Source organism: Saccopteryx bilineata, chromosome 2 (assembly GCF_036850765.1).
Source record: "Saccopteryx bilineata isolate mSacBil1 chromosome 2, mSacBil1_pri_phased_curated, whole genome shotgun sequence".
Lineage (NCBI taxonomy): Eukaryota > Metazoa > Chordata > Mammalia > Chiroptera > Emballonuridae > Saccopteryx > Saccopteryx bilineata.
In genome coordinates, this window is record NC_089491.1 from 282,621,807 (window position 1) to 282,648,517 (window position 26,711).

The 26,711-nt window shown below is 48.4% G+C and overlaps 2 protein-coding genes across 16 annotated transcripts in view; both read left to right on the forward strand.

The window, feature by feature from the left end:
- The window catches only part of PRRC2C (proline rich coiled-coil 2C), a 91,475-nt gene extending 79,613 nt beyond the window's left edge, over positions 1 to 11,862 (forward strand). For 6 of the 15 annotated variants that reach the window (XM_066261149.1, XM_066261142.1, XM_066261145.1 and 3 more), the window contains 9 exons: positions 389 to 501; positions 866 to 1,002; positions 3,690 to 3,921; positions 4,836 to 4,958; positions 5,808 to 6,026; positions 6,418 to 6,521; positions 6,905 to 7,031; positions 7,879 to 8,115; positions 10,032 to 11,862. In XM_066261149.1, coding sequence (XP_066117246.1) covers positions 389 to 501; positions 866 to 1,002; positions 3,690 to 3,921; positions 4,836 to 4,958; positions 5,808 to 6,026; positions 6,418 to 6,521; positions 6,905 to 7,031; positions 7,879 to 8,115; positions 10,032 to 10,289 — 1,550 coding nt within the window. In that variant the 3' untranslated portion in view covers positions 10,290 to 11,862. Of the gene's footprint in view, positions 1 to 388; positions 502 to 865; positions 1,003 to 3,689; positions 3,922 to 4,835; positions 4,959 to 5,807; positions 6,027 to 6,417; positions 6,522 to 6,904; positions 7,032 to 7,878; positions 8,116 to 9,526; positions 9,580 to 10,031 lie in introns of all 15 variants that reach the window. The other 9 variants (XM_066261144.1, XM_066261146.1, XM_066261152.1 and 6 more) reach the window with 7 other exon arrangements.
- A 9,526-nt stretch (positions 11,863 to 21,388) lies between these two features.
- On the forward strand, positions 21,389 to 23,764 carry MYOCOS (myocilin opposite strand). The gene is made up of 2 exons (XM_066255558.1): positions 21,389 to 21,483; positions 23,617 to 23,764. The coding sequence occupies exons 1-2, from the start codon at positions 21,389 to 21,391 to the stop codon at positions 23,762 to 23,764; spliced, it is 243 nt and encodes an 80-aa protein (XP_066111655.1).
- Positions 23,765 to 26,711: the final 2,947 nt, after the last annotated feature.

Below are 26,711 nucleotides of genomic sequence, written 5' to 3' on the forward strand. Positions count from 1 at the left end.
GAGGGGTGGAGAAGCAAATGTGCGCTTCTCCTGTGTGCCCTGGCCGGGAATCGAACCCGGGTCCTCCCCACGCTAGGCCGACGCTCTACCGCTGAGCCAACCGGCCAGGGCTTCTTTCAATTATTAAATGTCAGTTTTTTGAAATACTTTGCTAAATTCTAGTTGGTACATTTAAAATTGGAGTGGGTTTGCTGTTATACAGGTAGGCTCAGATTCAGTTTTATTAGACTGTAAAATTTTACTAGTTTAAAACCCCACTGGCAGTATAGGGGAGTGTTTTGCTGTGTGCCTCCACAAGTACTAGATTTCGTTATTCAACTTGCATCTATTTGCTGAATTCTGGAGCTCAGATCCTTATGCCTGCTTGTGTCTCCCTGGTGGCCTGCAGCTCAGATCCCAGCGTTCTACATGGACACCAGCCACCTGTTCAGCACCCAGCATGCGCGGCTGGCCCCGCCCTCACTGGCGCAGCAGCAAGGCTTCCAGCCAGGCCTGTCCCAGGTAAGCACACCCTTCCGCCCATACTCTTTCCCCACGCCGCCTCCTGCATTTTTATGGTGTTGTGGTTACCTTGGGCTACATGACTCTTGGAAGTGATAATCTTTAATAGCATGGGACAGCCCATGATTACCGAGGTATGTATAAGCAAAATGTGAAAGCCTTCCCAAATTGGCCAGAGCTTAACTGTTGACAGTGGGAATCAGTTAATGGATTGGAAGGAGAATATAGGTGTTGATGTTTGGGTTTGTTTTAAAAGGAAACTGGGACATGGCATTAATCATTGATTCCTCCCGTGACTGAGTTGGTTTTCCCACGTGTCGTGAGATGCGCGTGGTGCTCACGGCTGTTTTCTCCTTGCCCGCAGCCCGCCTCAGTCCAGCAGATCCCGATCCCGATCTATGCCCCGCTGCAGGGGCAGCACCAGGCCCAGCTAAGTCTGGGGGCTGGGCCCACGGTCTCCCAGGCGCAGGAACTGTTCAGCTCTTCCCTGCAGCCATACAGGTAAACGCTTTAAAAACTGTTTGCGGTTTGGAAACGTCATTGCTGAGCTTTCATGCCCTATCCCTACTGCTCGAAGCTAGGATGCCCCTCATACAAACCACAATAAATCATTAGACGTGCTGATTGTATGTCATACGAAGCTCAGCCTCTGGCCACTGGGTCAGACTTGACTGAACAGAGTCAAGCCTCAAAGCTTCTGAAGAAGAGGGTGGCAATGGTCCCGTGACCATTAGAAACCACAGAAGATAGCCGCTGAGGGACCTGTGTACGTGCTGTCTTGTGCTCACACCTGGAAACCCTGGTGTGCTGCATGAGGGCGGAGGCTGGGGGGGGGGGGAACGTGGTGAGAGGAGCTGAGGATCAGGTGAGGAGAGGGGCGGGGTGATTGGCACAGTGATGCATCTGATCACTCAGCCCATTACTACAGCAGCATGGGGGATGGAGTCTTCACAGAACCACAGAATATAGGGTACGTTGTCCCCATTTTGACAGGAGGAGGTTGGGACTTGACAGGTTGGATTATTTTTAGCTAAGGTTACACTACAAATACGTGATAGGCCTGGATCCAGCCCCATGTGTGTCATCTCCATCTTAATGAGGGTGGGGAGCGGGGGTGAGAGTCGACAGCAGAACCACAGCGTGGCTGCCATTGGTACTCGTGGTGAGGGCTTTACACCTTCCTAAAGAAAAATGAATTACTTATTAGGGCTGCTTGGGAATCTTGTAGAGTTACGCACTAGTTTTTAAATACATGTTGGGTCTTGAAGTGTTTCTGATCAAATTTTCATGTTTTATAGATTAGACTTGGCATCAGTTGAGAAAGCCCAGTGATTTTCAGCCAATGTGCCAAGGTCGCTGGCACAGTGAGCACCTGAGGAATTCTGAAACCATGCAGTACTTGACTGTTCAGTCAGGCGTACTGATAATGTTTCTCCTAGCTTGTCAAACAAGAGCCATCAGGGTGAATGTGTCACAATTAGACCCCCCCTTTTTTTTTGGTCAGATCAGCAAAAAATATAGTATATTTTTGGTGTGCTGTAGAATTTGAGTTAGTTTACATGTGCCATGATGTGGAAAACGTTAAAATCGCTGATGATATCTCATTTCTTTTATATTACATAAGTTATATTCCTAAAGAAGCTAGGTTCATTCAGCTAATTAAACTTCCTTAATAGAGCAGAATTATTAGTGAATGTAAAAGTGTGGGGCTCTCACTCTTAGTTTTTGATAAATTATTTTTCAGTCTAATTTAGTACATCTGTATAATTAGTATGTTTATTTTCTGGTATTACTGTTGTTCAGCTTGATTATTTCAAAAAATTCTTTCCCATTGAAGTAAAACTATTTACCCCAACTAGAAGTTAAAGACCTGTCTGTTTTGTATTATTAAATTTGGGGTTATCTTGGAACTTGTGATAAAAATTAAAACTTAATTTCTAATTTAGAAATAGATTTAATCTCTCAAACCAAACTCCTTTTAATTGGTATTGGCTGCCTAAAAAGTTGTTGAAAAGTTGTAGCTGCTTTGCTGCTCTGACAGCTGTGGTCACGTAGTCCCTCCTTGGCTGTAGAGGTGCAGGAGCACAGCTCGTGTGTCTGTGCTTCTACCGCAGACGCCCAGGAGGCCAGCCTGTGTAGTGGAGGACAGGGTGAGTGCGTGTGGAATTGTGGCTGCCATGTAGGAAGACGCAGGTTTAGACCCTGAAAGCAGTTTGTGTTTCTCCCACGTCATTCTACTGCTCCTTGCTCTCAGCCTGCTTCATTTGTGTTTATTAATAGGGATTTATAACAGTGTGCTGATGTTTCCCATTTTATATTGCAGCATATATCATAAGTATACGTTCTTAAGATTTGTGATCCTAGAGTAGCGCTCCTGTTTAGTGGCTTTCATTCCTGCCATGTCAGTTTTAACAAAGCTAAATGTTCTTAATTGATAATATTATCTTCAGTCTACTTTGCTTCAGTTACTTCCTCTTTATTTTAGCATTTTATGAAGTATAGATCAGAGGCCTCTGTCCCAGAGGTCTTAAGTTAGATTTCAGCATTGTTTTTTTTTGTTTTGTTTTTTTCCTTTCTCATTATAGCCTTGTTGACTTATTTTATAACTGGAAGCTTACACCCTTTGATCATAATACTGTGTTGCATATTTGAAAGTTGCTGAGAGAGTAGATCTTAAAAGTTCCGTCATAAGGAAGATTTGTAACTGGTGAAGGGTGTTGACTAGACTTTCTGTGTCAGTCATTTCGTGAATAATCCTGACGTGAATTAGTGCTCTGCCTCACTCCATAGAGGTCTTGAGGTCTCCTCTTAAGAGGAATGTACGAGAAGTAATGAAGAACAGATGCGAGTCTCAGCTATTGGTGCTATACGTAATGGGGTGTCAGTACCAAAGAGAAAACGTGGGTTTGACTCTGAGCATGCTAGTAAACACAAGAAGAGAACTATTCTCGTTCCAAAGGAAAGAGTCTTCCCAATTCCTGGGGAGAGGAAGTCTTTTCCCAGGAGACTTGCCTATGTGGAGCTTCGTTGTGGAGTGAAACAGGTACCTTAAAGAAAATAGGTCTGCGTCTTCCTTTTGTGTGCTAACGAGATTACTTGGACATTTAGGCTACTCGTCCATAACATTTTTCCAGATTGCAGATAGAATCAACTTCTAACACAGCCTTTCCTCTTTGATACTGCTGCAGGTCTCAGCCAGCCTTCATGCAGAGCAGTTTGTCCCAGCCGTCGGTGGTCCTTTCTGGTGCTGCCATCCATAATTTCCCAGCTGTCCAGCACCAGGAACTTGCTAAGGCACAGTCGGGTCTTGCCTTTCAACAGACTTCCAGTACTCAGCCTATTCCCATACTGTATGAACATCAGCTGGGTCAGGCATCAGGATTGGGGGGCTCCCAGCTGATCGATACACATCTCCTCCAGGTAATCATGTGGAGGCTGGAGCGTGCCCTATCCTTGTCTTTTTATGCAGCAGATAAGTTAGGGACAGTTAGTTTTGCTTTGCTTTGCTTTTAAGCCAGAGGAAGGGAGATAGTGAGACTGACTCCTGTATGCGCCCCAACCAGGATCCACCTGGCAACCCCGGTCCCCTATCTAGGGTCTTTGCTCAAATCTACCAAGCTATCCTCAGCGCCTCAGGCTGACACTCAGACCAATCAAGCCACCAGCTACAGGAGGGGGAGGGGGAGAGGGAAGGACAGGGGTGAGGTAGGGGAAGAGCAGCAGATCATCACTTCTGTGTACCCTGACGAGGGATCAACATCAACACATCAGGCTGACACTCTATCCACTGAGCTAATCGGTCAGGCCAGGACAGCTTTTTGTATTTTTCTGAAGTTGGAAACAGGGAGGCAGTCAGACAGACTCCCGCATGCGCCTGACCAGGATCCACCTGGCATGCCCACCAGGGGACGATGCTCTGCCCATCTGGGGCGTCGCTCTGTTGCAACCACAGCCATTCTAGCACCTGAGGCAGAGGCCACAGAGCCATCCTTGGTGCCCGGGCCAACTTTGCTCCAATGGAACCCCGGCTGTGGGAGGGGAAGAGAGAGACAGAGAGGAAGGAGAGGGGGAGGGGTGGAGAAGCAGATGGGGGCTTCTCCTGTGTGCCCTGGCCGGGAATCGAACCCGGGACTCCTGCACGCCAGGCTGACACTCTACCACTGAAGCGAACCGGCCAGGGCCCAGGACAGCTTTTAAAGAAAAAATCTTAAAGGCATAACAACAAAACATCCAGTACTGAAATTCTTATGAGCTTGCTTTGAAGCCATAACCTTGATACCTGAAATAGAAAGTTTTAAAATCTTACTCCTGTTTTCTTACTGAATTTCTTCTAGGCTAGAGCAAACCTTACTCAAGCTTCAAATCTTTATTCTGGACAAGTACAACAGCCTGGTCAGACAAATTTTTATAACACTGCCCAGTCACCGAGTACTCTTCAGCAGGTAAACTATGGCATGGTAAATTTCCTCAATTTTATTATTATTACTACTACTTCTCTTGTCTGTGAATTTAAATGTATAGAACCAAGATGGGAGATGTGTGATAGTTTTTTATTTTTGATGGGTTTCTGTGTAACTGTTGATTTAACAAAGGAGCCCATGAAAACAAGCGTTTGAAACCTATTGTGTGTAGTGTGCAGTTGCATTACATGTGACGGCGCTTGTGCTGGGAGCAGGGCAGGCCTGCAACAGTGCACCGCTGCTGCGGCGCGTGGGCTGCAAGGGAGAGGGCAGGAGGAAGCTTCCTGAGTGAGTGGCCGCCATCATAATCTCAATGGGGAAATTTCATGTTTTTGAAACTATCTCCTAGTGAATGTCATTAATCAGCTCACTCTTTACAAGTTAGTGGGGGGCTTCAAAACAGAGGCGAGGCCATTAGTCATTTTCTCGTCACTGTTTTTGGTGGCTCTTTTAGGAGCAACAAATCAAGTATACTATCTTACTGATATATAAAATAAATTGCTGTTTGGAAAGTTGTGACTATTTTCTTACATAGTATCCCCATCATTTTATTGTATTTTGTGGTTATTTGACCTGTGTAAATTTATTCAAAGGAAGTTAGTTATTTCGATTAAGTAGTTTCAGTTTCTTTGCTGCTAATTTCTGTTATACTGTTGCACCTTTAATAATAAAGAGTAGAGGTAGTCACTAAATAAAAGATTGATTTGTGAAATATAATAATAGATAGATGTCTTATGTTTACAGTCTTACTCAGAAGCATGAGAAGATTGTGTTATAGTTGCAGGATGTGAGTACAGCAGGCTCTGTGCTAGCAGATCCTACAGGTCCTGTTTGCTTGTGTCCCAGGTTACAGTACCTTTGCCAGCATCCCAGCTCTCCTTGCCTAACTTTGGGTCCGCTGGGCAGCCCTTAATTGCTCTGCCTCAGACGCTCCAGCCTGCCCTGCAGCACACTGCCCCCCAGCCGCCCGCCCAGAGCCTGAGTCGCCCTGCACCAGTCAGCCAGCCTTTCCGGGGACTGATCCCCGCCGGGACCCAGCACAGCATGATCGCCGCCGCGGGGAAAGTAAGTGAGAGGTGGGCAGGTCCTGTTAATCCAGTCCTTTGTCGTGTGCACGTCCTGCGGTCTGTGAGGATGAACTGCATTGGTTTACCACCCACCGGGAAATCTCAAACTTTATCTACTTATTTTAATGTGTTTGGCCCCCTCTGTGTCTTACCACTTTATGAAGAGTTCACACATTTTGTGGTAGGATTGGATTTACACCACTTCTTAGACTTGAGAACCACAAATTCGGCCTTGTTAATTCTGTGGTACTTGAAAACTGATTATAGGAATTTGGTATTAAGATTCTTTGCCCTTTGCTAGATTAAGTCTTTATATATAGACTACTAAACCCAGCACGTTAGCTTGTGGGATTGCAGAAATGCTAGGTTTATTTTATGCTCTTTCTCAGATGTCTGAAATGGAACTAAAGGCCTTTGGAAGTGGCATTGATATAAAACCAGGCACACCGCCAATCAGCGGAAGAAGCACCACGCCCACCTCTAGTCCCTTCCGGTAAAATGGGCATTTGCCTTTGCTATAGAATTCCCAAATAACTGAGCACTGTCTGTTTGTTAGATGTATACTGTCGCCAGTCCTGTGGTAAGCACAAGACGTTCTGATAGTTTCGTCTGAAATGTTAAGTTATTGATTATTAAGAATGTGTTTGTTACACTGTAATTTAAGAAAAGCTTTTTAATCCAGGGCAAATGTAGCCAGTGTCCTCTCTCATCTCTGCCCCTCCACTGTGTCTCCACTGCTCTGACGTTTGGTAGCTCACCTTGGTGAATTCTCATCAACTACCAAGTGTGATGAGCCTGCCAAGCACACTGTCTAGGAATCTAACAGCATCATTTACCTGGCACTGCCGTACTGACCAGTGACGACTTCTTTCCAAGGGCCACTTCCACAAGTCCGAACAGCCAGTCCAGCAAAATGAGCAGCATTGTCTATCAGAAGCAGTTCCCGTCAGCCCCCGCCACTGTGAGAATGCCACAGCCATTTCCTACACAGTTTGCACCCCAGGTGGGCAGATACAAGTGAGAAATGAGTATGGTTTACTTGCAAATGCTTGCTAACCTGGCGAATTCTCGGATTTTGTAGTCTTCCCTGTTATAACCAGTTTAGAAGCACAGCTTTTAAATGAGAAGCAGTATATAGCAGTACATTTATGACATTCAAGTGTAGTGTCTGATTTTTAGCTAGACAGAGGTAGCTGTGTACTTCTAAAGCAGACAATAGAAATAGTCAAGATTCCTCACACAGCTCTGATAACTTAGTTCAGTCCTGTTCCTTTTATCTTTTTTAAGAAGTTGACTTCTCAGAGAAGGGTCCCAGTGCTTAAAGTTTTCTAGTTTTTGTTTATTTGTTTTTGGGTTTTATTGTTACTGTTTTGTTTTGTTTTTTTTTACTTTTTAAGGTAACTGTAGGTGAGGTAAATTTTCCAAAAGGTATGCTAACATATGCATAAAAATGTTGGCTTCTCTTCCCTTTGCTGATCAGATGGAAGGACTAAAATTGATTAAAACACTCACCAACTAGAATTGAAACACGTCTTTGCCAAATGAGCATTACTTTTTATTTCTCTTCAGAGCCTATTTGATGTGGTTGTGTGCCTGTTCTGCAGTTCTGTCTTTTTAAAAAGACCCCTTAGGACTAGCCATCCTGCCCCCGCCGGTGTGGGTGCAGCGCCCTCGCATGCCTGCCTGCAGCCCCTTGACCGAGGGGCTGTGGCCCAGACGCGCCCACTCCTGTCACTGCGGAATTGGCACAGATTTACTCTGGGATGAGCCACCCGGTCTAGTTAGAAAAAAAAGAAAAGAAAAATTTTTTTAAACAGCTTAATGTTGTATGTTTTGTTTTTTTCACTCAGATTCTCTCTCAGCCTAACCTGGTCCCTCCATTGGTAAGAGCCCCACATACTAACACCTTCCCAGCGCCTGTTCAGAGGCCGCCCTTGGCACTGGCCAGTCAGATGCCTCCTCCGCTGACCACAGGCCTCATGAGCCATGCTCGGTTGCCACATGTAGCCAGGGGTCCTTGTGGATCACTGGCTGGAGTCAGAGGCAATCAGGCCCAGGCTGCGCTGAAGGCTGAACAGGACATGAAGGTTAGTACAGTGTCGCCGGGCCGGGCGGCGCCCTACCCTGCCCTGCCCTGCCCTGCGCGCGCGGCGCCCCACCGGCCCGCCCTGCCCTGCGCCGTGGCAGCTGCCCGGCTCCGTCCTCGTCCCTCCTTTTTTGTTACTATTATGTATTTATTTTTTCTCCCCATTCCCTCCCACCTTTTTTTTTTCTTTTGCAACTATTGTCAACATACAAGTGAACATTTTATAAACTCTGTGGCCAGATGAATTACCTATAAAATAAATATGAGGGAGATCTGAGTTTAGCTGCTACATTTTTTTGGAAGAACAAAAATATATCTATATATAACATGGACTGTGATAGGCTTCCCCATTTTCTTTCATTTATTCCCCCCACCCCCCACACTTAAAATCTGAACTGGGCTTCCAGGAGAAGTGAAGCGGGTAAGACCTGGCACCCGGCATGGCTCCGTCCCTCGCGGGCACCAGGCTCGGAGTTGGCCCAAGCCAGTGCCCGCCCCTCTGGGCCTCCCCTTTGGGGCCGGGGTTCCACAGCCATTTGTGGAGTAGTAGATGAAGGGAGGGCTCAGCAGAGCACTGTGGGTCCTTCACGACGACAGGCACCTTGACCAGGAGGTGTGCCGACACGGGAGGGTGCCTCTAGGAGTCTGTGTGGGGACAGTTTATATAGGGTGAGCTTCCTGTCTGCCTGCACACATGCCACTGAGGCGTGCAGTTCCGTGCTGCTTAGACCTGACCTCGGAGATCTGATCATGCTGCCTGCTTCGTCACTGTCCTCCGCTCAGACTAGAACAGAGAAAGCTCCCTGCTGCCAGGGAAATGGCTGCTGCCGGCCTTTACTCAGAATTAGAAACATGTTTATGGTAATCCTATAGAGATGGGTTGACTGGCTAAAATAGTTTTCTGGGTTGCTATCCCTTGTTTCTGATCTGAGGAATCAAGTTTAAAGATGGCCCTGCAGTGAACCGCTTGTTAAATGTTACCTGCTTGTATTAAGGCTTGTGCCTAGGAGTCCCGTCTGTTCAAAGCTAGGATGTGTAGAAATCTTTGGAAACTTTGGCCTGGGTTTCCAGTTCTGTTCCTGGCTCCTTGGTGCATGAATATTATAAATTCCCATGTGAGAAATGGCATTGGTGTTTAATGATGGGGGGGGGGGCACAGGTTTCCTGAGAATTGCTTTAGAGTTTTGGATAGCACAGATGACCTGTAGAGATTATAGGGCTTTTTTATACTCAAAGTGTGTAGAAACATGTTATTGTAGTGTAATTTAAAGATCAACGTAAGTACATTCTTGGGGCATGTAGCCATGACGACGCGACAGGTGTTTTACCAGCTCAAAGTGTGGTAGGAGCTGTCAGAACACAGTGATCCAGTGAGGTCGCAGTTACTAATTTCTGACGCTCTTCCCCTGCAGAAGAGAGCTGTGGGAAGAGGACTCAGCCACAAGACATTTGGTCCTAGGTGTTGGTAATGCCACAATATAAGTGCTTCCTTTTCATTTCCTTGTAGACCACGTATTGATAACTAGAAGTTTTAAGTGTGACAGATGTATTTTTAGGTTTGTAAGCAGGCTCCCTAAGTAAAATTTAATATCAATAAGGTTTGTTCCAGAAAAAGTACAAACCAACAGCAATTCCTCTTTTATTATTTTATAAGAGGGCAAACTTTGAAAAGGTAGTGGGGGTGGTCCTGTTCTTTTCAAATGTATATGTATGTATATATATATTTTTTAATCACGTGGAATGTTTTCAGAGCTAGGAAGAAATGTATCTGTTAAAAGCTGAAAGATCGATGAGGTGCTTTGGTTTAGGTCCCAGCAGCGTGGGGAAAGCTGATTGTTGAAGGCATTTGAACCAAGAGTGACTGACAGGCTTTGGTGATGCTGCAGTGTTTTCAGCTGTTGTTTCTTGTTTTTTAAGGCAAAGCAGAGAGCAGAGGTTCTTCAGTCCACACAGCGCTTCTTCTCTGAACAGCAGCAGAGCAAACAGATAGGCGGCAAGGCCCCGAAGGGGGATGGCGAAGCAGGCAACCCCCCAGAAACACTGGCCGACGCTCCTGGGGTCTGTCAGGAGAAAGTGGAAGACAAGCCCCCCCCTGCACCCACCATGGCCACCAAACCTGTTCGAACTGGACCCATCAAACCTCAGGCCATCAAAACCGAAGAAACAAAATCTTAAAAGGCTGTGGTTTATTGCAGGGACCTGGGGGAGGGGACGGGAAGAGGAAGGATGAAGTCAGGTAATACCAGCAGCCAAGGGGGACATGGTCTGGCATTACTCTGTCCGGAGCTGGGAGGTGCACGGGACAGAGGAGCCATTCACACTGACACAGACCGCACTCATGACTCAACGTGCACCCTGTTGGTGGCCATGCCTCTCAGTCCCAATTTACATAGGAACACGTGCCCAAGTTCCTGGAGTGCGTACCATCTAGAACTAAAGCTATGGTTAGATGAGACCCCAGGAGTAAGAGGAAGCAACAGGGCAGAGGGTGGCCCAGCCTGGACAACAGGGTGTCAGCTAGTGGAGCAGCTGGGACCTGCTCCCTTCCGTTCTTTGGATGTGGTGATGGCATTGGTGGGGAAGTGTCAGCCCAAACGGGGACAGCACAGAGGAGCCTGTGTCTGACCCGGCAGCCTGCTGTTTTATAACATGGCACAAGTGTAATAACTGACCTCCCCCTCTCCCAGATGTGTGAGCAATGGTGGGACAGGGAGGCTGTGTCCTGGCGTGCCCGAGTGGGCCGAGGTGGGCTGCTGCCATCTGAAACGATGCTGTGTTTTGGTTGTGGCCCGGAGCTTTGTCGTGTTGCGTGGCTCCTGTCTCCCGTGGAGCACTGACCATGCAGACGCAGCTAACTGGGGCGAGTCTTGCCTGCCTCCACTCGGCCATCTTTGTATGAACCCATGTGGTGGGGTTTTTTGTTTTTTGGGGGGGTGTTTTGTTTATTTTGGTCTTTTTTAAACGGTTTTTAGCTGATACTCATGAAGAGCAGTGAGTACCTAGAACTGTGTCGCTGAAGAAAGGAAGCCTATCCAAGAAGGGGCGTTTCTTAGCAGAGCTGCCATTCCGCCCTGTGTGTCCCCTGCTGGAGAATCAGAATCAAGTTTCAATAACGCCTTTGTAATCGTGCCCTCTAGTATTGTAGATGTAGGACCGTACTGTGTCATACCTCTGTGAATGTAAAATACCTGTACCTGCTTCAGACACATAGTAGTGACCGTGCTTTATCAGAGCTGTCTTTAATGACGTTACACTAGAATGTTTTCTTTGCAAATGATAATGGAAAAGCTAATTTAAACAAATGGTGCCAGGTACCACGACAGTAACAGAACTTTGCTGTTTTCTGAGGATTTGTTTTTTACCCTTTTTTTTTTTAATGGAGTGTGCTGAATGTGTCCTGTAATTTTGTTCAGATGACCGCAGAACCTGGAAAAGCTGCTGCTGCTATTGATGCATAACATACTGCTATTGGTCTTTTTATATAAATAAATAAATATATATATATATATATATACATATATATATAATTTGAATTTTTGGAAACTTTAGCTGTGCTGTCAACTTTGGAAAAACTATCCCAGTTGTGCCGTGTTGGGTTGGCATTGTACAGAAATTAACAGCCATATTGGTATAGAAACGTTCAACATAATTTTTTTCCATTTGTACAGGGGTAACGCACTGTATTAAATATGTAAGGTCTTAATCTACATGGGTTTGATTACAGAAACTAATAAAGTATTCTCTAAATAATGAATCTTGGGAGTTTCTAATCCATTCCTAAAAATAGTGAATAGTATTACATAAAGACTTGTTTGATGACATTCAGGAACTATAAAGCTTACTGGAAGTAAATGCAGTTGTGGAGGTAAGAGAAGCCATGGCCCCTGTGCCTGGAGAGCCATCTTCATGTGAAGACTGTTGAGGAGGAGGAGAGAAATCTTGATGCAATGTGCTGGATGCACAAGAAAGGTTCACCATTCTTTTGGGCAGAAACCAAAGGACCCAAAGTAGCTCCCAGTACTTAATTTCTGTTTCCCATGTCGTTGCACATCCAGTCGTTCTCACCTACACAAGCAGGCTCTGATGGGCCTGTGAATCTTGTGTGTGTGTGTCTGAGAGTGAGAGAGGCAGGGAGGTAGAGACAGACTCCCGTATGTTCCCAGACTGGGAGCCACCCACTACAAGGCAGTGCCCATCTGGGGCCACTGCACTGTTGCTTGGCAGCCGAGCTATTTTAGTACTGAGACAAGGCTGTGGAGCCATCCTCAGAGCTTAGGGCCAACTTGCTTGAACCATTCAAGCCATGGCCGCAGGGAGGGTAAAAGGGGGGGGGAGGAAGGGAGGAGTATTGTGCCCTAACTGGGATTGGACCCAGGACTTTCACACCCCAGGCCAGCACACTGCCACTGAGCCAACTGGCCAGGGCCAAGTTGATTCTTAAACAAAATAGTGCAAGGCTTTTTATCAAAATGAGCTCTAAATAATGTGGTGAATGAGGTTGGGAACACAGACATGCTCCAAAGAGCTGCCATACCCACCTCACATATTTGCCTTCTCTTATTGCCATGGTTTCTCATGTTCTAGTCCTTAACATTCGACCCTCCTAGGTTTCTGGTCTTAAGTAACCCGTGTATGTAGCTTGTGTTACCTTCATCTGCAAATCACCAGGTGTTTGCTTCTCCATTGATTGTAGTGAAATCCTTAAGGCCTTTTGCTCGGTAGGGTCCACAGGGGGAAAAATGACAGACTCTTGTCCAGTTAGTAAATACTTCCCCACCATTGAGTCCTGTAAAGCTGGTCACTGGCTTTCTTGTGAGTGAGTGTGTGTGTGTGTGTGTGTCAGAGAGAGGGACCAATAGGGATAGGCAGGAAGAGGGAGAGATGAGAAGCATTGATTCTTTGTTGCGGCACCCTAATTCATTGATTGCTTTCTCATATCTGCCTTGACGGGGGGCTACAGCAGAGCAAGTGACCTCTTGCTCAAGCCAGCAATTTTGGGTTCAAGCCAGTGACCCCACACTCAAGCCGGTGGGGCCCACGCTTGAGCCAGTGACCTCAGGGTTTCAAACCTGGGCCCTCTGCATCCCAGTCCAACGCTCTATCCACTGCGCCACCGCCCAGTCAGGCTTGTCTCTGGCTTCTCTTGACATAACAGGATGACTCAAAAGATGTACAGTAGGTTTGGCCACATAAATTTCTAAACATTCTCTGCCCCTTAACTGTTCTGGTGAGGAAGAGGGCATGTTTTTGTCCTTAGCTGGTAACAAATTGTACTGTATGGGAGAGGCGTTTTACTGACTTGCTTTCACAATACAAACTATAGACAGTAAAGCTCAACATACTCGGCCGGGGTATGCAAAGTAGGACAGTGCACCCTGGATTTTTATTTTCTTTTTTAAATTTATTGAGTTTAGAGAGAAAGAAAAGGAAAGAGAAAGAGACAGGAACATCAATCTGCTCCTGTATGTTGCCTGACGGGATTGAACCGGCCACCTCTGTGCCCCGGGACTATGCTCTAACCCTGGGGTCCCCAAACTTTTTACACAGGGGGCCAGTTCACTGTCCCTCAGACTGTTGGAGGGCCGGACTATAAAAAAAAACTATGAACAATCCCTATGCACACTGCACATACCTTATTTTAAAGTAAAAAAAAAAAAAGGGAATAAATACAATATTTAAAATAACAAGTAAATTTAAATCAACAAACTGACCAGTATTTCAATGGGAACTATGGGCCTGCTTTTGGCTGAGATGGTCAATGTCCGGTTCCATATTTGTCACTGCTAGCCGTAACAAGTAATATGACTCGCTTCCGGAGCCGTGAGGTGTGCGTCTCACGTCACCGGAATGTACGTGAGCGACCACCAATCAAAGGTACCCCTTCCGGAAGTGCGGCAGGGGCCGGATAAATGGCCTTGGGGGCCGCATGCAGCCCGCGTGCTGTAGTTTGAGGACCCCTGCTCTAACCAAACAAGCTATCTAGGTTTTTGGTTTTTTAATTTATTGATGCATCACATACAGCTTTTCAAAAGGTTGAGAGTTGACTCAGAACTGAAATGTATGAGGCATGTCTTTCCCAACAGGCCACCAGTGGTTTTCATGCTTGAGTGTAGCCCGTTTTGTAGCTTCTGAACATTTTCATTATTTTCACATCTCCTTTCCAAGCTCTTCTACCTGAAGTCTAGTCACCCACAGCTGATGGTGAAAATCGTCATAATTGGACTGGATTTGGGTATATGCTTGTTTTCTACCCAGGCCTCTGGTGGTGAAGCCTGTGCCGTAAAACCTCAGCTTGTGCTGTGCGATGGACAAGAATGGGATGATGGCGTCCGAATGAATGGCCATCTCGGCCTCTGCGTGTCGCCAACAAGAAATGATGCCTTGGCCCTTTTCCTTCCCCTGCCCGCTGGTCTGTGTTCACCACCATGGGCGTTCGCCATAGCGGGCACGGGGATGACTAAGTAGGCTGTTGACACGCAAAGTGGTGGCTCCATGGATTTCCTGAAGGATCCAGAAGACAGTGGCCCCAGGTCTCAAGCCAGCAGGGCCACTGATTTTCAACCTTGGTGTCCGATGGGTGGAAGTTTGTTTCCTTCGTAGGGTGACTGTGACATGGCGTTGCTTGAATTTTTTTTATATATAAATAAATTTTTATTAATTTTAATGGGGTGACATCAACAAATCAGGGTACATATATTCAAAGAAAACATGTCCAGGTTATCTTGTCATTCAATTATGTTGCATACCCAGCACCCAAAGTCAGATTGTCCTCTGTCACCTTCTATCTAGTTTTCTTTGTGTCTCTCCCCCTCCCCCCCCCATTATCACTACACTCTTGTCCATGTCTCTTGGTCTTGTTTTTATGTCCCACCAATGTATGGAATCATTGTTATCAAGATCCCACCATTTTGTTGTAAATGATCCAATGTCATCATTTCTTATGGCTGAGTAGTATACCATAATGTATATGTGCCACATCTTCTTTATCCAGTATTCTATTTTTTTTTACAGTGATTAAGGCCTTTAAGCAAACTCTTGGCCATTACAGCAAGAATCCATAAAAGTCGCCTGACCTGTGGTGGCGCAGTGGATAAAGCGTCGACTTGGAATGCTGAGGTTGCCGGTTCGAGACCTTGGGCTTGCCTGGTCAAGGCACATATGGGAGTTGATGCTTCCTGCTCCTCCCCACTTTCTCTCTCTCTCTCTCTCTCACTCTCTCTCTCTCTCCTCTCTAAAATGAATAAATAAATTAAAGAAAAAAGAATCCATAAAAGAGTAGTGTCCTTAACATGTTCACCAAGTCCAAGTTGGCACCCACACCATTCCAAATCCCTGCAAATGCAACCCAACCCCAGTTCAGTCCTTTAGGAGCTGTCACAAGGAGCAGGAGTCCAGGAAAAGTCCACATCCAGGAAAAGTCGCATGGCACTGGAATTGTTGTCACAATTCTATACTTTGCAGCTCACGTCCAAGTCCCAATGACCGCTGCTTCTAGATGGTAATGATTCAAGTAGACTGGAAAAGCCATCTGCAGCATGTGTGGAGATGGAGCTTCTGTTCTCCTCTGCCTGGAGAGATGAGACCAGGTTGCTTTTCCCTGGAGCTCTGCGTTGCTTGAATTCTTTTTTTTTTTTTTTTTTTTCATTTTTCTGAAGCTGGAAACGGGGAGAGACAGTCAGACAGACTCCCGCATGCGCCCGACCGGGATCCACCCGGCACGCCCACCAGGGGCGACGCTCTGCCCACCAGGGGGCGATGCTCTGCCCATCCTGGGCGTCGCCATGGTGCGACCAGAGCCACTCTAGCGCCTGAGGCAGAGGCCACAGAGCCATCCCCAGCGCCCGGGCCATCTTTGCTCCAATGGAGCCTTGGCTGCGGGAGGGGAAGAGAGACAGAGAGGAAAGCGCAGCGGAGGGGTGGAGAAGCAAATGGGCGCTTCTCCTGTGTGCCCTGGCCGGGAATCGAACCCGGGTCCTCCGCACGCTAGGCCGACGCTCTACCACTGAGCCAACCGGCCAGGGCGCTTGAATTCTTAAGTGAAAGCATTCAACTTCTTTTGGATGGGTGGCCGGTCAAAGGGGTAAATCAAAACCTGTGGATTCCGACACAGTTCCTGCTATTATAAAAAGAAAAAAAAACAAAACAAAACAAAAAAAAAAACCTGTGGATTCCTCAGTTGTGTGATTTTAGGTGTACGTTTATTTTCCATCCGATCTTCTGATGAAGTCTGTGCCATTTCTTTGAGACATCTGCTAAAGTAGAGTCTTCCATGTGGTGAGTGCTTCACCTGTCATTGCTGATGAAGGACCCCTTCTCAGACTCATCAGTAGCCTTCAGCCAGAGGCATAGTCCTTGCCACACAGCTTCCTCAGAACCTCTCAAAAGCTTGAGATGTTCAACTTGCCAGTTCATTTCCAACAGAATCCCGTCACAACTCACCGCCAATAGAAATAGTAACAACCAGCTAGAACAGATCGTTGAGGGCTCTTCATGTTCCACTTGCCGCCAGTTGGCGAGTTCTCTGCCCGGTAATCCAAAATCTCTGGCACTTCCTAAAAGCACTACTGGTACCAACTGCGTTAGGTTGAGTTTCCTGGAAGACACCAGAATGAAGGCGTATGTGCAGGAAGTTCACTGGGGGGTGCAGCAAGCAGGGTGGGCAGAGGGAGGAGCTGAACTTGGGCTCAGGTACCACGGAGACCCTCGGTCGGTTCTACAGGCAGCCCGAGCGAGCGGGGACGGGCCTTCAGAGTTGTTCGCATGGTCCATCACTGGCTAACGGCCAGCCTTTGTCTCTAAGGGAGAGCCATGAACTTGGCTGAGTCACACGTCCAGCTGAAAGCAGTGCCCGGGGAGAGACTCGGTCATCACAGCCGGCTAACCAGGGCCTCCGAGGGGCTGAAAACGGACGTAGGTGGCGATCCACAGTGTCTGCTACAACGCAGCAGGTGTGGAGATACAGCAGCACACGCAGCTCTTCTCTGCCTGTGAACGGGGGACTCGAAGGCATCACTTGTGGGCGACATGAGACAATACTTGAAGTTGGAGAGGAAACAAGCTTTGCAGATGTGCCAGGCTAGAGTGTCCCTGGAGGTTCAAGGAACCGCAGGGAGGCCAGATCGTTTGGTGCATGTGAGGAAAAGGGAGTGGACACTGTTGAGCTCAGAAAAATTGAGGGGGTGAGGAAGGAAGCAGGTTAGCTTTTTTTTTTTTTTAACATTTTTTTTATTTATTCATTTTAGAGAGGAGAGGGAAAGACAGAGAGAGAGAGAGAGAGAGGAGAGACAGAGAGAGAGAAGGGGGGAGGAGCTGGAAGCATCAACTCCCATATGTACCTTGACCAGGCAAGCCCAGGGTTTCGAACCGGCGACCTCAGCATTTCCAGGTCGACGCTTTATCCACTGCGCCACCACAGGTCAGGCCAGGTTGGCTTTTGAAGGCCATTCTAAGGGTTTCAGCGTTTACTCTGAAATGTAAAGCCGTAGGCAAGTTTGAAGCAGAGGAGTAGTGTGACATGACTTATAAATAATGAAATGATTGCCCTGGCTGGGTATTGAGAACAGACTGGAGGAGATACAGGAATGAAAGCCTAGCCTGGCCAGTGGTGGCGCAGTGGATAAATTGTCGACCAGGAATGCTGAGGTCACAGTTCAAGACCCTGAGCTTGCCCGGTCAAGGCACAGATGAGAAACTACTACTATGCCCAGTCAAGGCACAGATGAGAAACTACTACTATGAGTTGATGCTTCCTGCTCACCCCCCCTTCTGTCTAAAATCAATAAAATCTTTTTATTTTTTTAAATAGAATTAGCCCTGGTCAGTTGGCTCAGAGGTAGAGAGCATTGGCCCTGTGTGTGGATGTCCCAGGTTCGATTCCCAGCCAGGGCACACAGGAGAGGCGCCCATCTGTTTCTCCACCCTTCCTCCTCTCCTTCCTCTCTGTCTCTCTCTTCCCCTCCTGCAGCCAAGGCTCCATTGGAGCAAAGTTGACCCGGGCACTGAGGATGGCTCCATGGCCTTTGCCTCAGGTGCTAGAACGGTTCCGGCCACAATGGAGCAACGCCCCAGATGAACAGAGTATCGCCCCCTGGTGGGGATGCCAGGTTGATCCCAGTTGGGCACATGTGGGAGTCTGTCTGACTGCCTCTCTGCTTCTAACTTCGGAAAAATACAAAAAATGAATGAATGAATGAATGAATGAATGAAATAGAATGAAAGCCTAGCAGGAGGAGGCTTTGCAATCCTTCATGCCAAAGATGAGGGAGTGCTAACAGTGAAGGTGATGAGAAGCACCTGGGTTCTGCATGTGACTTGAAGGGTAGAGCTCAATGCAGTCATGAATTGAAAGTGAGACTGGTCATCAAACTGGGTGTTTTCCTCTGGCCACCTAACAGCTGCACAGGGACAGATGTTGATAGGCTGAGGGGGGAATATAGCTTAGATTGGCACTCAGCCAAGCCAAGGAGCAAGACCCCAGTGGGGCAGGGAGCTGAGCATACACTCCAGGGACAACTCATCCCGTGTCACTGCTGATTCTTCTATTATCTCAGCTGTGTGTCGATGTGTCTTTAAAAATTATATCAAGCTTATAAATTTTGCAGAGATGGAGACTGACTTCCATCCACAGTAGAACGCAAGAGCCGTAAACTTGCTGACATAGGGGTAGCAGGAGGCATAGTCCCTACAGGTGCCTTAGGCTGTCCAGTTCAATCTTCCCATGAGGGAAGAACCTGCACTGTTCTTCCAAGAGGCTCCCTGTCCCTTTATTGCCATTACTGTCCTTACAAGGAACCCAACCCTGTCACTTCAGATGCCCTCTGTCTACCTTCCATATGAGGGCTCACAGAGACGGTTTTGTGCCTCCTTGTTTTAAATTTAATAATAATAGCTAGTAGTTGTATATTTCTTGTCTCTAAAGAATATGTATTTTCATTTTATTTTACCTGCATATATTCTGTGAATGGAATAATTTGTCGTTAAACTTACGGACATGTCTTGAATCCTAGTTTTATCACGTATCGCCTCAAAGTAGCAGATTCCTCCTTTAGTGGTTTCATGGTCTGTGTGCATATATGTGTGTATATATGATACAGACTCTCCTGTCAAACTCCCTACATACCTGAACCGGAAACTTCACGTGGGGATGTCAGGATTCAGGAGTGTTTCAGATACGTGTGGACCATCATAAAATGTGGCTAGAGTAGGAGGCAATGGTTTTTCCTGGACTGCATTTTGTTGAACATTTCAGACAGACGTGTCTGGGCTACAACACATTTCCCCAGGGCTCCTCTCTAAAGCCCAGAATTGTTTCTCCAAAGCCACCGGACCAATACAAAATAACCAACGCAAAATAGTCCACGCTGAGAAGTCAGTACTGTCACCACGTCCCTTCTGAAGTTGACATCCAATCATGGCTTCTGACGTGTTCAAACACCATCCAGAGATCTGCTTATACTTTGAAAACCCTCCACAGTTAAAAGGCTTTGGCGATGTTCTGACGAAAGGAAACAGGTGAGAATCACAACCTTGCAGGTTCTGATTGCATTTAAATAATTGCTGGGCTCCCAAGCCCTGAGCTGGGGGAAGGGAAACATTGGGTGCCTGCTTTCAAAAAGTAGAGAATTGGGTTTTTGAGGAAAAGGCTTACTTTTATGGTGTTCTGTGAGGGGCAATACGTGGACACATGCCTGCCTACACACATATTTCATGTTCCTGCCTGAGCTAAATGCACATACAAAACATTTAAAATGCAAACAAACAAACAAAAAACAACCCGTAAGGGGTTTTTGCAAATACAACTGCCCTAGGAGAAAGAGAATATTACTCTTCTTTACAGATAAGCAAACTGAGGTTCAAAATGTTAAATGACCACCCCAAGATCACTCAGCTCCAATGTGGAAGTCCAGCCGTCAGTCAACTCCTGTTCACCCACCTGGAAGTTGGTGCTTCCACCTTGGCCGGGTGGCACAATGTCTTCCCCCAGCTCCACACTGCAGAACAAACACCACCTTCCCCTCCACATTGTTGCGGGTTTCTCTCATCAAGATCCCTGCTGGGGGGATAATTTGTGTCAGCTGCTACCTATTAAGGGAGCAAATGAATGCTTTTAACTCAAGTTCCTGAGAGAGAGAGAGAGAGAGAGAGAGAGAGAGAGAGAGAGAGACTCCACCAGGATAAAAGCCAGGAGGGGAGGCAGCGGGCGGTGGGTTCAGCCTGTCCCTTCTCTAAGGAGGGGGAGTAACTGAAATGTGGGGACGGGGTCTGTCGTAAGGGCATTGCTTTGCAAAACCATGAGTTGAGGTGTGGAAGGGGTTCTAGACTTGAGCTGCCCTGGCACCAAAAGGTAAGTCAGCGGGGTTTGCCAAGAACAAGCCCTTCCAGCCAGACACCGGGCTGGTGAGCACAGGACATCACATGAGTGTGATGGGGTGGCCAGGGGTGGGCACTCATCTCCGGTTCCTTGGGCAATGGCTTGGCACCAGGGCAGTACGTGAGGGTTGTTTAACTCTGTGGTGGGAAGAGCACATTCTGATCACATCTGGGTTCAGGTATTAGCTCCATGGCCCTGGGGGGGCTACTGGATGTCTCTGCTGCTCCGTTTTCCCCTCCGGGCAATGGGGACCTTAATACTTACCTTGCAGAGTGACTGTGGTTATGAAATAAGGTCATGTGAAAGGACAGCCCTCGTGGCTGGCCCTCGATGGCTGGCCGCGGTGACTACTATCACCAATATCGAGCCTTGGGCGTCAGGCAGGTGCTCATCTGAGCAAGTAGCCTGGCCTGAGCCCCAGCTTTGTCCCTGTCCCCATCCTGTCCTTTAGAAGGTAAGTGCTGTGGGAAGAAAGCTCGGCAGGTGTTGGGGATGCTTGCCAGACCCGTGAGGTGATGGGCTTCCTGGCAGCAGCCACCGTTGGAGTGGAAGCGGCGCCAGACAGGGCCCAGCTGGCTGTGCTACCTGGGGGAGAGTCAGTTCACCTCTCTGGGTCTCCATTGTCCCAGCTGTCACCTGGGGTAACGATGAGCCATCCTCAGTTTCCTCATTGCAGGATTGGGTAAGAATGCCTGTCCTACCTCTGTGGTGGGAGGACCTCACGCCTCCCCCGGGGACGGGGGTGGCCTGCAGAAAGGACCAGGAGGCAAGGAAGGCCTCTGCAAGCCTTGCCCCAGAGGGACCCGGGGCGCTGACCTCTGCCCCCTGACGCCTGTGTTGCTGGTGTTTTTAGGTTCCCAGGTGGACTGAATCTCACTTCCTTGAGGCCTCTGAGCGCAAGGCCATGGCTCAGAAGAGCCCCACGGACAACGGCCTCAGTCTCCCCTACAGGGACTTGGCCTCGGAGGTGACCAGACGCAGGCTCACCATGACTACCAGGTACTCAGAGCTGGAGTGTGTGGTGGGGGGGGGGGGGGGCGGGGGTGTGTGTGCCTGAAGCTGCGGGAGACGCTGCTTCAAATGTAAATATATGCAAATGTATATATTTGCCTCTGGCAGCGAGGAAGCAGATTTTGTGAATGAGAAACTGCTTTGTCACCCACTATGGGGAAACCATCCTTTCACACGTGGTCCCTCCAGCAGTGACAATACTGCTGCTGGGATGAATTTCAGATCTATGGCTCTTAATTGGGGTGGGGGGGATTACTTTGATAATCAGATGGGAGTTATGGTGTACTCTCTTAGTATAAAAAGGCATGACTTAGGCAAGCTGGGGACAGCACAGACTCCCTGATGCTCACCCCCATTCCCAGCGAGGTGGTAAGCTCCTTGCAGGCAAGGACTGTTTCGTCCCGCCACAAGCCTGATGTCCAGAACTGTGCTCCTGGGGCTCTGAGAAAGAAGATACCTCACAGCTCTCTGGCCCAAAAAGGAGGGTGGTGTGCCTGCTGCTGAAGGGGGGGGGGCAGCTAAGACACTGGCTAAAGTTGAATTTTAGATAAACAACAACAGCAACGAAAATATATTTGGCCAAAGTACACCTGTGCCCTATATGGGATGTGCCTCTAGTAAAAATCAGTTGTTTCTCTGCCGTGCCCATTGAACTGGTAGCCGTATTGTCATTTCCTAACCTGGTGAACCTGTGTTGGTCACTGAGGAGGTCCTCCTCTGTCTGGTCAGAAGACATCCGAGTATAAAGGCGTATAAAGAACACAGGACTCCCACTAATGTTAAAACGGAGCTCTATGGAAACTCATGTTCATCACAAGGTCCCGTGTGGAAGCAGAGACTAGACTTCCCCGATGGGAGGACAGGGGCTGGAGGAGGTAGGTGGGGCTTCTTGACTCACAGCAAGTGCCTGCAGGTTACCCGTGGCGGTCACATGGATTTACGGGTGATATCATCTAGTCCTAACGAAGGTCCAAGTGGCCTAACGAATTTCTGCCAAGAAACCAGGGTTGAAATAATATTAAGAAGGCAGATACGAGTAAAGGACAAAAATTCACAGGGCGGACCCTTCTGAATCGTCAGGTTCAGTATATGCTTAAAAATAATGACTTTATTAAAAACCTTGTAAGTGAGAGAAAAAAATGTAAAAAGTGTTGACTTTGAAAATATGGGCCTCTGTGTTGTTCACAATGCTTCTTGAACTTCGAGTTTACTGGAGATATTAGTGAACTGATGGATGACATACAATTTCTTAGTTAACATGGACTTGGGTTGTTGGAAACCTTTACTGATCAGGGTATGTGGCAAGTTTAACACCGGTGGCTCAGGTTGTCTCCAGGGACTGTGGTCACTGTAACATCCACGCAAGGAAGGAGAGGCTCCCCAATTCCGGGGCCTCTCCTAGCTCACACATGACCCCCCCCCCATCACCCCACAGTCCCTGAGCAATGCTGGGCATCAGCAGCTCCGGCACTGAGCTTGTGGTCGGGAGGTTTGAGTCTGCATTCTAGTTCTTCTGCCTTTTCCTGGCCACGGACCAGAGTAAATGGCTCTTGGTCTCAGCTTCCTGGGCTGAAGAGCTTCTTGTGAGATGTGGCTGAGAACCAGCCTGGTGTTCATTTCTAGTTCATGTCCCTGGAACATAGCAGGTGGCCGGCTGGGCGGGGGAGAGCTGTTTAAATCTGTGTCTAGCACTTGACGGGCTACTCCTCCTTCCTTGGAGGTAGGATTGGGGTGGGGAGGCCAGGCAGATAGGACAGGTGTAGTGCCTGTAGGGCTGGAGGGGCTGAGAAAAGCTGAAATGTCAGTGAAACCCTGGGACTGAGTCTGCCCTGGGTGGCTGGGCCCTGGGGCGCTGGCTGGTAGGGGTGGACCCCAGGGCCATCTGTCCCACCGACCCTGAGACAGCCACGCTCCCTCTGAGAAGCGCTGACTCACAGGAAGTGTCAGAGCACGTTTCCACAAGAGGACCGTGCTCTCAGCATCTGTAGACAGGTCGGAAAGGGTGTCCTCCCAGATGGGAAATGGTCCTCTTCAGTGGTGGGGGTCTGGACGGTTCTCTTTGTCTTCTTTTTAAAAATCCTGTCATTGTTTACATTGCATTCATGGTGCCTTTTCTCCCAGAGAAGAGACGTTTCCCGGGAGACCTGACGAAGCCAGGGAGATGCTGTCCCATTTGGATTTGGATCAAGTCTCTCCCTTTGGGGTGGCCGACCCCCCAGTCCCCCCAGCCCCGCCTCCCTCTCCAGCTGAGGACCCTAGTGTCTCCTAAGGCACACAAGTGTCAGTCACTTTGAGATGAACTTGGCAGTAAAACTCCAGAAAACAGTTTCTGGGAAGCCCTTGGGTTGTCCGTTTTTGAAGACCGTTTTGGAAAGACCTTTGTTCTTGCTTTTCTGTTTTTCTTCTCCTCACCCCCTGCTGCCCACCGTTAACCTCACAAATGCCCTTGGCGTCATCTCTGGTCCTTCGAGTCCAGTTTCTGATGTGTGTATGTATTTATCTTTAATTTCTGGCCCACTATAGAACACATAGGGTAGTCAGCTGAGTTTGAATTAAAAAAAAAAAAAAAGATACTAGTCAGGCCTCCACATTTATTACTAGATGCAGATGATGAGAAGCCCAGGCTTCTGTGACCACGAAGCTCTGAGCTCTGGAGAACCCGGAGGTATTGGGGGTTTTCAGAACTCAGCCCGAGACCTGACAGTTTCGTGTCCTGTTACAGCCTAACCGAGTGGCTCCCCGTCTCCCGTGCTGGGGCTAGGCGGGTGGCCTTTCACCTTTGTGGACAGTATTTCTAACGTTCGCGTCGAGGGGAGTTAAGCCAAGTTCAGACTGCGTAAGGAGAGAACTGTCACCCGAATGACAGCTGACTGCAGAGACCACGCTGGGGAGAAATAGATGGCTCAGACCCCGAACTCGGGGCTCCCACAGATCCCCAAAGCACCTCTTGGGACTCCCAGGGCCCTCTGAACAGTTCAGAAGGGTCAAAATGTGACCATTCAAATTCATATGTGGGAAATGTCCTCAGTTGACACCTTTTGTTCCATTTGCTTCTAAAGAGAGTCTTCGAAAGGGTTCTCTTGTCCGGCCTGCCCTTAAATGCGCTCAGGTGCTCTGACCTGCACAGCTGGTGGCCTTAGTGTTGGTATGGAAGGCAGGTGCTTCCCCGTGGTCTGCTGCAGCAACATGGGTCACGGGGGGAGGGGCGGTGCATGTGGGGCCTCTGACATTGCCAGCTGAGCATCCGACATTCACATGACGTCATCTCAGTCACAGGAAGGAACAGCTTGCATTGTCCAATGGTGTAGCCAGTTAGCCACAGGTGATCATTTAAGTTTCATTTAAAATAAAATAAAATAGGAAACTCAGTTCCTCAGTCACACTAGCCATATGTCAAGTGCCCAGCAGTGACTCGTGGCTCGTGGCTCCCATGTCGGAGGGTGCCAATATAATAAAACGTGACTCTCATTACAGAAAGCACTACTAGAGAGCCAGCTGGGACAGAGGCTGAGTGACTTGTCCAAGGTGACACAGCCAGGGAAGGACAGACCCTGGGAGCGGGAAGGGTGAGCAGGACAAACAGATGAACTGTTGTGGTATATAGCTTTATCTCCCGCTGTTTCTGAGCAAGTTTCAGGATGGTTGTTTTCTTCCCCGCTCATTTGTTCAATAACTATTCTTCAGGACCTACTGTGTGAGCATGGTTCCAGGGACGTATCACTGTACAGAACAATCCATACCTGACCTCAGGAGTTTACATTTCAATGTGGGAACGTGTACACAGTGGAAACAGTGAATTATATGTTAGGAGATAATAGAAGGAAAAGAAGTTTTAAAATAAAAGACAAGGAAGACCTGGCCAGCTGGCTCAGCGTCTGGCTTGTAGAAGTCCCAGGTTTGATTCCCGGTCAGGGCACACAGGAGAAGCACTCATCTGCTTCTCCACCCTTCTCCCTCTCCTTCTCTGTCTCACTCTTCCCCTCCCACAGCCAAGGCTCCATTGGAGCAAAGTTGGCCCAGGTTCTGACGATGGCTCCATGGCCTCAGCTTCAGGTGCTAGAATGGCTCTGGTTGCAACAAAGCAACGACCCAGATGGGTGGAGCATCGCCCCCTGGTGGGCATGCCGGGTAGATCCCGGCTAGGTACATGGGGAAATCTGTCTACCGCCCCCCCACTTCTCCCTTTGGAAAAATACAAAAATAATAAGGGAGAAGAAGGTCAGTCGTGGTAGGTAGAGGAAGCAACAATTCAGTTGTGATTTTTAAATAGTGTGGTCTGGGTCTGGCCCCTTAGGACGTTGACGCATGAGGAAGGACTTGGGAACAGAGATGATGTCAGGGACAGAAGGATGAGTCAGTGCACAGCCCGGAAGACTGAAGCGTGCCTGGTTGTCCCAAGGACCGTAGGAGGTCTGCAGGGTTGGCTGGAGTGCAAAGAATCGCGGGACACTGGGAGAAGACACGTCACAGTGGTGGGGGGAGGAGGCAGATTCACGTGGACGAGATGGAATGCGGTGGAGGGTTTGCAGAGAAGGAGAGGCGTGGTCTGGCTTGTGTGTCAGGGGGTCACTCTGGCTTCCCCGGGGGAGCAGAAGCCAGAGGGTGGGCAGGCGGTTGGAGTAATCCAGGAGAAAGACCACGGGGGGTGTGGACAAGGAGCAGCTCGAGCAGGGGCAGGGGGTTGGGGAGTGGTGAGGCTGGAGAAAGGCAACTCCAGAAAAAAAGAAAGAGCTTAGATTCCAGAGAGTTCCTGACAGGCCCCTGTGTGCCAGAAAGTATGGAGCACGAGAAAGCGGAGGTGATGTTTACTGGTTCTGGGGAAAGCACTTATTGGTGACAGAGTCCCCAGGGAAGTAAGCCTGCAGCAGCAGAAAGACAGAAGGTGCCTGGGAGGTATCAGGGAGAGAGGGCCTGAGCACCTGGATTTCCTGTGGCGCAGGTGAGCTCCTGAAAGGTCCCTGCATCCCTGGTGGGACACAGAACAGTCGAGGAAAGAGCCGCACGCCTGGTGGGCTGGCCGTCAGACTGGGGAGGACACCACAGTTGGAACAGGACATGAAGGTGCGGGTGCCAGCAGCCAATGCCAGGGCCTGCGCTGATGACTGAAGCCAGGCATGATGGGTAACGCTGCCTGGATCTCCCCCCACCCAACTTCGCTTAGCTCAACCACAGAGGCCACGTGGGAGAGGACAGGGAAGAGGAGAACTCTGAATGGA